The sequence below is a fragment of the Pinus tabuliformis genome, chromosome J, assembly GCF_031772625.1.
Source record: "Pinus tabuliformis cultivar Carrire ecotype Pingquan chromosome J, CPIR1, whole genome shotgun sequence".
Lineage (NCBI taxonomy): Eukaryota > Viridiplantae > Streptophyta > Pinopsida > Pinales > Pinaceae > Pinus > Pinus tabuliformis.
The window spans coordinates 1,636,211,799-1,636,222,096 of NC_142295.1; the positions used below are offsets into that span (position 1 = coordinate 1,636,211,799).

The 10,298-nt window shown below is 37.9% G+C and overlaps 1 protein-coding gene across 1 annotated transcript; it reads left to right on the top strand.

Moving 5' to 3' along the window:
* Positions 1-722: 722 nt before the first annotated feature.
* On the top strand, positions 723-1,994 carry LOC149233777 (F-box/kelch-repeat protein At5g15710-like). Its single transcript, XM_089382292.1, has one exon. It carries the CDS (start codon positions 723-725, stop codon positions 1,992-1,994), a length of 1,272 nt encoding a protein of 423 aa, XP_089238418.1.
* The last annotated feature ends 8,304 nt before the right edge of the window (positions 1,995-10,298 follow it).

The following is a 10,298-nucleotide window of genomic DNA, read 5'->3' on the forward strand; positions in this document are numbered from 1 at the left end:
ATTTATTTGAAAATAATTTTTAAGAAATTTTTGAAATTTTCAATATTAAAAACAAAAATAATGTATTTTTATTGGAAAGATGTACATTCTTTAAAATTGAATTTTAAACCAACCAATTTTTTATGATCTTATTCTTATGAGAATTAGAATAAGAATCTGGTAACTACCTTTAAAACTAATGAAATTTATATAACCCAAAAAGATATTTACTTCAAAATTGTTGAAGGAATCATATTACATTTATGGAATTCATAATTTCCACCCTAGAGTCCTAGTTTTCTGTTTAAAAAGTTTACGGATGCTTATAGATTTAGTGTAATAGCAAATGTCTTCCTAATTATTTGTTTGGAAAGTTTACTAATACTTATAGATTTTGATATAATAACAAACAGAGAAAAACGTTTATTAGATAAAATTCCTAGAATATATTCCACAAAATTCCTAGAAAATATTTTGATGTAATAGCAAACCTCCTAGTATCAGAGAAGACTCTAGTTGGATTCCATAAAATTCCTGCAACAAAAATTGATGAACCATCTATAATTCACAATAAATGAAGGTTTGAAGGCGACGTTTCATATCGGTTTATGACGATACATAGTTGTATAAAAGAATTCCAGTTGCTCTTGTTACACACGAGATCAATTTATAATTAGTGAACGAACCCATGTAGTCACCCATCTTTGTCTCTGCATATATGTCCTAGGTCACAATTATAGAAAATGGAAGAAGTGTTTCCTCTTGCTGCATACTGGAACGAATGGCCCATTGACTTACAAACTGAGATACTTGCTCAGGTTCACGTTGAGTTTGTGTACAAGTACCGCATCATCTGCAAGCAATGGGATGACTTACTTTCGTCAAATTACTTCATAACCCATTGGACTGAGGCATCTGTCAACAGGAAGCAACCACGCCTGGTTCTTTGCGATAGAAATCCCAAAATGCCTTGTATGGCTTTCTGCTTTCACACACGAACCTGGATCAAGTCCTGCTTCAACTTTTCTTTCCTAGAGGACTGGATACCACAAATCTGTAACAGAATTAAGGGTATTTATTGCACACAGTCTCTGGCAGGTCTCATACTGGTACGCCAAATCCGACCCAACACAATATGTAGCAGGGTCTGCAATCCCTATACACGAAATTTTGTCCAAATTCCAGCCCCACACACAGAGCCCTACGTTGAATCCATGGTGGTCGACGAGAATGATAATGGGCGACTCGACATTTCATACAAAGTGGTTGCTGTTGGGAATGCACAGGGGAATGCAATTGGAGTGCGCGAAAGACAGATTGTGGAAATTTACGAGCCTTCCCAAAATAGATGGAATATGGTCACCCACATTCCAGAGTATTTCTTACTATACCTAGACAGCGAGCTTGTTTTCTGCAAAGGGTCGCTCTACGCATACTGTCAAAGTGCAGAGGACGGAAAAAATGGGATCGTGAGTTTCACCCTCGGTACTTCAGCCGTCGTGTCCATGCCGAATATTCACTTTGTTTTTATACCATTCCCTGAAATTGTTCAGAGCCGGAACCGGTTCAACGATCACTACGTGCTTCCTGCGCCGCGGCTCATCACCTGCGGGTCGCGTCTACTGTTAATCGCCGCCAAAAACAGGTGCAGGGAGTTGGTAATTATTATGTGGGAGTTTGAGAATGAGGAGGGCGGACCGAAATGGGTGGAAATTACAAGGATGCCGTCTTTTCTTTGCAGAGAATGGCTGAATAAACTTTCGTCAAATTATGGAAATGGGTATTTTCTGTGGGATTGCTGCGTAGGAGTTGGGGATCATGTGTGTTTCGTGACATCACCGTATATCGCTCCATCAAAAGTGGTGGAGGTGGTTGACTACAATTTAAGGGCTAACACATGGAATTGGCTTCCTAGTGCTTCCACCAGCCATCGCTGCGTGGGAGAAAAGATTTGTCATGGGGGCCTTTACAAAAGTGTAGCCTTTGAACCTAGGCCACATATGAAGGTCGAGTAAAATTAATTTAATGGTTTATTTAAAATTAAATTCGTACAAATATGTCTACCTGTTTTGGATAGAAAGATTGGGTTTGTGAAGATATTTTTAAGTATTGGCTATGTGAAGATATTTTTAAGATATTTTTAAGGATTGGTTTTGTTAGCATTTTTTGATGTAAAGTTATTGGTTCAATTCTTAACCTAAATCTTGGTGATATATTGAACATTATGAAAATATAGTCCCATCAAATTTAATAAAAAAATAAAATTGTAAAAATATACAAGTTATCTAAAGTAAAAAAAAATATGCAAGTTATCTAAAACTTGTAATATTGACGTCAACATATTTAAGAAAATTGTGGCCAATAAAGTTACACATGAAGTTGAGATATTAAAAAATAATTAAGTGGTTGTTGCTAGAGTGTTTTGTTTAAATATTTTGTTGTAAAAAGATGATGAAGTTATATATGAAGTTTGGATATCAAAAAGCAATTAAGTGGGGTTGATAGAGTGTTTTTTTAAATATTTTATTGTAAAAAGAGTCGTAGTCTAAAGAGACTGTTTTTTTGAAAGTTATGGAAATTTGGCTATATTTCCAGAAAATCTAGAAGGGATTTTTGTAAATTCAAGTTACAGTTGTTAAATTTCAAAAATTTAGGTTTTCTAGATGTTTTTGATGGTATTGAATCCATTACCACCATCAAAAACATTATTCAAACACTGTCTTTAGGTTTTCTAGATGTTTTTGATGGTATTGAATCCATTACCACCATCAAAAACATTATTCAAACACTGTCTCTACAAGATTTTTTAAAATTTTTTTGCTCGGATTCCCACCAGGCAAATCTTCCACCTTCATAAACTACTAGGTAAAAATATTATTGATTTGATTAGAAATGTAATATATATAAATTCAGTTAAAAAACAATTTAATGTAGTAATTTGAATTTTCACTTAATTTATTCCCAAAAAAATTATATAAATTTGAGATTAAAAAAATATAGATATTATATTATTGTTTATTTAAAATTTGAATTTTAACTTAAACTAAGTGTGATTTCCAAAAGAAAATATTATAAATTTGAAATATAAAATAAATAGGAAATATGCTTTTATTGTTTTTTAGAATTTGATCTTTGAATTTAATCACTATTATGGTTTATTTAGAATTTCAATTTTAGATTAAAGTGAGTGCTATTCCAAAATAATTTATGTAAATTTGAGATATAAAATAAGTGGTAAATTATTATATTATTGTTTATTTAGAATTTATCTTTAAATTTAATTATTATATATTTATTTTAAATTTCAAATATTAAAATTAATAGGCATAAATTTATTTTATTTTATTAAATATAAGATATATATTGATTTTTTTTAATTAAAAAATAACAAAATTATAAAAAATAGAATATATTCATAATATTTTACTCTATATTAAATTGAAATAAAAAAATACCATGTGATCTCTTATTAAAATAAGATTGCACTCTTTAAGTAATCTAAAAAAAATCACAAGATAAATTTACTTTTGAAGTAACATGTCTTTATAATTGATCCAAAATGGATCTTGGATAGACTTTTAAGTCTAAAGTGTTCCTCATAGAGGAAAATGAAAGTCCAAGGATGCTCTTGGAAATAGTCCCATTGCGTAGATCTTTTCATTCTGAATCTATTGCAATTTGAATGGGCTAAAATGGACTTCGGATGATGAAGTTATCGCAAAAAGAATTTTTCCTTTGTCCTTTGAAAATGAGGCAAATTCTTATATAAATGGGACTTAAGGGAAAATGTGTTTTTAAACATAAAAACCCTTAGAGTTCATCACATTGCATTATTTTATCGCATCGCAATAAACTAAGGCTGAAGGACTTAAAACAGGCGCAAAGGCCTTCAGCAGACCCGACGGATTTATAAATCAAACAAGTGAACCTTTTGAGTTTTGAAAAGAAGGGCAGTAAGCGGTATTTCGAGCGGGCTCCAAGCAGTAAGCAGTATTGGATGGGCTCCGCCCAAATCCATACATTAACTGACATGTGGCACAATGGAGGAGAGAGGAAACCGCTTTTTCGGGCGGTTAATCCCCGTGTAAGTTATACGCCCGAAATGGACTGTCAGCCGTCGGATTAAAGGTCGCGGATCAATGGTCAGGATCTGATCAGCAGATCGGCAATCGGCATGACCAAAGGGAAGACCCCTGGGGCCGTTGCGATAACGATATGCGGATGTTCCAATGGGCCGATCAGTGATATCAGTGATCGGCGAACCCCTGATACCAAGGCCAATGCACATTGCGATTGCGACTTGCGATATGCCGATAAAAAGGTAGACCCGATAAGAATTATGGACGCGATTTCATAAGTTTTGAAATCCGGATTTTCGGATTTTCTGTGTATTATCCGAGTATTGGGTTTTTTGGCCATTACACCATGCGATAGCGATAAGCGATATTTGGACGGACCTGATAGGTTTATAGGGCCGATTCCATAATATTTGAAGTCCGAGCTAAAGGCCCATGATGTGTTTTGCAGGCGTTTTCCTGTGTATTTCTGTTATTTGGCTGTCACGGCCAGAGGAAGGAAAAACGATCAGGTTTCCCCACGCCGACGATTCCTTTCCATTGTAAATGGATTCTTGTGGTGAACAGTCAAGTTTTCCATGATGGAGGACTGTAACCGACATGTTACAAATGCATAGAGCGCACAATTGCAGAAGGAGAGCTGGAGGACTGAAAAAGGTCGCTGGAAGGTTGTTGAGAGTCGCTTGGAGGTCAAGCGAACTACAGAGGCACGCAGAGGCCGAGAGAAGCTCAGAGAGAGCCAGAGCCAGAGCCAGAGAGCCAGAGCCAGAGCCAAGAGCCAAGAGCCAGAGCCAGAGCCAGAGCCAGAGCCAGAGCCAGAGAGCTCACAACAGACTTCTAAGAGCCATGGAGCCGTAGTGAAGCTGCAGAACAACAAAGGGTCGAAATGATCAGTTGTTGCTGGTGTTCAGAGTGTGCTGAAGACAGAAGAAGGCATTCCAGAGACAGTTAAGAGGATTCTGAGGGAGTTGGTGCAAGCTAGAGCAAGATCGCTCAGAGCACTGATTGAAGGAGTCAAGTCCAGAGAAGCCTAGATCTGTTTGTAGAGTGAGGACAACTAGAGGGGTAAGATGGCATTCTAAGCCCATAGGTTCAGTGTAAACCAATGGAGTTGAGCGTGGAGCTTGTAAAAGAATTTAAGCCATAATCCTAGAGAGCCTAGTTGAGTTGACTAGAGCTCAAGGAGACGTAGCCCAAGAGTTTTGGGTGAACTCCATATTATATTGTTGTTATGTGTGATTGCTTGTTGCTGCATTATATTTGCTGCTTTATTTGTTGTTATATGTTTTATATTAGTTCAAGAAAATAAACTTAAAACACATAAACAATTTAAAACCAAACACAAGCATACACCTATTTCAAGCACTTTTTAATTCTGCAATTGGTTAATCATAAGGTCTTGGAAATATTTAAGCTTTGGAAGTGGGAGAGGTTCTTGTAAGCTGACAAGAAGCCTTTAGTGCCCCATTTTTAGATCAGGTGGTATCAAAGCCTGAGATTGATTAACCCCACCTTTAGGAAGGTGATATCAAAGCTGATTATACCAGAGCAAGTGGTATCAGATCAGAATGCTTGATTGACAGAGCAACAAATTGCTTGTCTGAAAGGTGTTTGGGCAGTCAAGGATTGGTTGTCTGATTGACTGTATGCTTGTTTGTAGACTGACTATTGTTTGAGTTTGCGAAGGACATGAAGGAAAAGCTATTGATAGCTAAGTGCAGGAGAGGACAAGAAGGAAGCAGGGCTAAAGGCATTCTTCTTATCCCAAAGGACCTCAAGGAAATCCTTGAAGCACAATAGGTTTGTTGCAAACGGTTGCTGAATAAGCTCTTAATTAATCTTGTTTGAAGTTCTTTTGTTCATTGGCATAATGAAAACTTCTACAAGTGAGTCCTCAAATTCTTCTTTCTTCAAAAGATTCTTTGATGAAGACAAGAAGCAAGACTTGTTCACCATGATGGATATGGTGAGAGAAATGTATGAGGATGGAAGGAAGAGCAGCATACTTAAAGAGCAATTGAATTCCGTGGAGGAAGAGAAGCAGTTGCTTTCTGACAAATTGCAGGAAATGGAGAGGCAACTTCATATTTCAAATATGAACCTGGAAAGGATGCATGAGTTGGAGACACAACTCTTTGTTGCCAAAGAAGAGTTAGTCAAGTATTAGCTTGAAGAAGAGGTAAATAGTTCCTGTTTGTCTTCAAATTCTTCTAAGAATGCTTATTTTGGTTCTTTTGAAAAGCATACTGGAGGCATAGGTTCCAAGCTAATGTCCAAGATGGGCTATGAAGGAAAAGGCTTGGGTAAACATGCACAGGGTATTGTTGAACCAATAATAGTTGAAGAAAGGCCTAAGTATTTGGGTCTTGGTTATGGATAGTCTTATGGAGAGAGTTACAAAGTTGCCATGAAGGCCATTGAAACAGTTCCAAGAAGGAGTTTCATTTCAGGTCTTCTACCTCAAGAGTGTAAAGATTGTATTCGTGGAGAATGCAATAGCTTGAAACATCATTTGTAGGATGCAGGTGTTCATAAGCGTGCACTTGAACCAGAGAGTTGTGGAAACTCTGACAACCTTGAATGGATTGATGGTGTTCCAAAGGGAGCCACTTCTTCATTCAATTCACCTCCTCATGAAGGTAATAAAGGTGAAAGAGAAAGGTATAAATCTGGTTCTAAACATTTTCCTTTTGATTATGTTCAGCATGATAAATTTCCATATAAGTATGGGAAAAGAATTGCATGTTCCTTTTGTGGTTTGGATAACGACAATGTTTCTAGATGTTGGAAGAGGATAGCCACATGCAGGAAACTTTTGAAGGAAAAGAAGCAAGAAGCCAAAGGTCCATTACACAAGGAAAATCATGCTGTCAAGAGGATGCACATGTAGTTGCACTTACTGCCATAAGCAAGGGCATCTTGTTGAAAAGTTTTGGACTCTGAATCCAACAATGCTTCCACAAAAGTTGAAGAAGGTGGAAAGAGAAGATGGCAGGAATGGAAAGGAAGTTTCCATGAATGATGTGTTTTAGGATGATTCACATGTTGATGCTGATGTGCATACAAAGGTAGCACTTTTGAAATGGATTGGCAAGAAATGGTTAGAGTTCTTATCCAATTAAGATTGCATGTCTATTGATGCATCTGTTTGCATTTCTTTGTTAATGGAATGCAAGTTGCAGGATTTTACCAAGAAGGTGAATGGAAAATTTGAGTAGGAGACTCACTTTATTGCTGCAACATTATATTTCATTTCAGCTTCGAAAGTACAGTGTGCTTAAGCGAAAGTTGAAGGATGAAATGCATGCATAAGCTTGATGTGCATGAACACAGGGATGCTGATGATTTCCTTGTATTTGAACATGTATGTGTAATTAACTTGTAGGGTTGATTGCTTTGACATGCATGTGATGCAATGTTGACTTGGGAGAAGTTAACTTGGTCTCCAAGATGGAGATAATGATGAAGTGTTTCATCTTTTGAAAAAGAGTCCTAATGGTCTTTTTCTACATGCTTGACTTGAAGGGTCATTTGTTTTAAAGGAATTTTTTGTGGGCTTGTTATCTAGTCCATCAATTGTATGCAGATGTAAGACATGGAGGTATTCACAAGATGTGAAAATCTGTTTCTTTTGTTGAAGCAGGAGTTTAGGCCATCTAGTAGTTGTCTGTATTTCTGTTGTTGTTAACAGTTGTTGTTGACAGCTTGTCAACAGGTACAAATGAAAATTTTGTGGAGTAGATGTGACTTCACATTGGTTTGAGCCACCTTGGATCAATGATCAAGGAAGAGAAGTTCAAACTACCTTTTGTGACCGTCTCAGCAGGAGTTCTGCATGAAGTCAAGGAGGAAAACAGTTCTTCCCAGGAGGACCAGCAAATCCAGGAAGGAAAGTGGTCAAAGGCTTTGGTTCAGAGGCACTATGCAAGGCAAGTGTATGGAGGCTGAAACAAGAGGGTGTTGTTACTCTCATTTACTGTTCAGATCAGTATATCAGTCTTTTGGAGACCAAAAGTTATTTAGTGGGAAGGCGTGATCCAAAATGGATCTTGGATAGACTTATAAGTCTAAAGTGTTCCTCACAAAGGAAAATGAAAGTCCAAGGATGCTCTTGGAAATAGTCCCATTTCGTAGATCTTTTAATTCTGAATCTACTGCAATTTGAATAGGCTAAAATGGACTTCGGATGATGAAGTTATTGCAAAAAGAAGTTTGCATTTGTCCTTTGAAAAGGAAGAAAATTCTTATATAAATGGGACTTAAGGGAAAATGTGTTTTTAAACATAATAACCCTTAGATTTCATTACATCGCATTATTTTATCGCATCGCAATAAACTAAGTCTGAAGGACTTAAAACAGGCGCAAAAGCCTTCAGCGGACCCAACGGATTTATAAATCAAACAAGTGAACCTTTTGAGTTCCAAAAAGAAGGGCAGTAAGCGGTATTTCGGGCGGGCTCCAAGCAGTAAGCGTATTGGATGGCTCCACCCAAATCCATACATTAACTGACGCGTGGCACGACGGAGGATAGAGGAAACCACTTTTTCGGGCGGTTAATCCCCTTGTAAGTTATGCGCCCGAAATGGAATGTCAGCCGTCAGATTAAAGGTCGCGGATCAACGGTCAGGATCTAATTAGTGGATCGGCGATCGACATGACCAAAGGGAAGACCCCCGGGCCGTTGTGACAACGATATGTGATATGCCAATGTTTTGATGGGTCGATCAGCGATATCGGTGATCGGCGATCAGCGAACCCCCGAAGCTAGGGCCAATGCACATTGTGATTGCGACTTGCGATATGCCGATAAAAAGGTGGACCCGATAAGAATTATGGACACAATTTCATAAGTTTTGAAATCCGGATTTTCAGATTTTTTGTGTATTATCCGAGTATTGAGGTTTTTGGCCATTACGCCATGTGATAGCGATAAGCGATATTTGGACGGACCCGATAGGTTTATAGGGCCGATTCCATAATATTTGAAGTCCGGGCTAAAGTCCCATGATGTGTTTTGCAGCCATTTTCCTGTGTAGTTCCGTTATTTGGTTGTCACGGCCAGAGGAAGGCAAAACGATCGGATTTCCCACGCCGACGATTCCTTTCCATTGTAAATGGATTCTTGTGGTGAACAGTCGGGTTTTCCATGATGGAGGACTGTAACCGACGTGTTACAAATGCACAAAGTGCACAATTGTAGAAGGAGAGCTGGAGGACTGAAAAAGGTCGCTGGAAGGTTGCTGAGAGTCGCTTGGAGGTCAAGAGAACTACAAAGGCAAGCAGAGGCCGAAAGAAGCTCAGAGATAGCTAGAGCCAGAGCCAGAGAGCCAGAGCCAGAGCCAGAGCCAAGAGCCAGAGCGAGAGCCAGAGAGCTCACAGCAGACTTCTAAGAGCCATGGAGCTGTAGTGAAGCTGCAGAACAACAAAGGGTCGAAATGATCAACTGTTGCTGGTGTCCAGAGTGTGCTGAAGACAGAAGAAGGCATTCCAGAGATAGTTAAGAGGATTCTGAGGGAGTTGGTGCAAGCTAGAGCAAGATCGCTCAGAGCGTTGATTGAAGGAGTCAAGTCCAGAGAAGCCTAGATATGTCTGTAGAGTGAGGACAGCTAGAGGGGTAAGATGGCATTCTAAGCCCATAGGTTCAGTGTAAACCAATGGAGTTGAGCATGGAGCTTGTAAAAGAATTTAAGCCATAATCCCAAAGAGCCTAGTTGAGTTGACTAGAGCTCAAGGAGACGTAGCCCAAGAGTTTTGGGTGAACTCCATATTATATTGTTGTTATGTGTGATTACTTGTTGCTGAATTGTATTTGCTACTTTATTTTCTGTCATATGTTTTATATCAGTTCAAGCAAACAAACTTAAAACACATAAACAGTTTAAAACCAAACACAAGCATACACCTATTTCAAGCACTTTTTAATTCTGCAATTGGTTAATCATAAGGTCTTGGAAATATTTAAGCTTTGGAAGTGGGAGAGGTTCTTGTAAGCTGACAAGAAGCCTTTAGTGCCCCATTTTTTAGATCAATAATAGATAAAACCAGTTTGTGGATTCTTAAAAAAAAGGTGTGTTAAGAATTTTCTCATGTACATTTAAGACATTTAGACTATTAACTAGAGGTTTGTGGACACAAATAAGAGTAGAGGATTGTGTACACAAATAAGAGTGTTAGGATGTTGTCCTTAAAGTACATAATACATTCACCATCACAATGGGGAGGTGAGGTGATATGCATGAGTG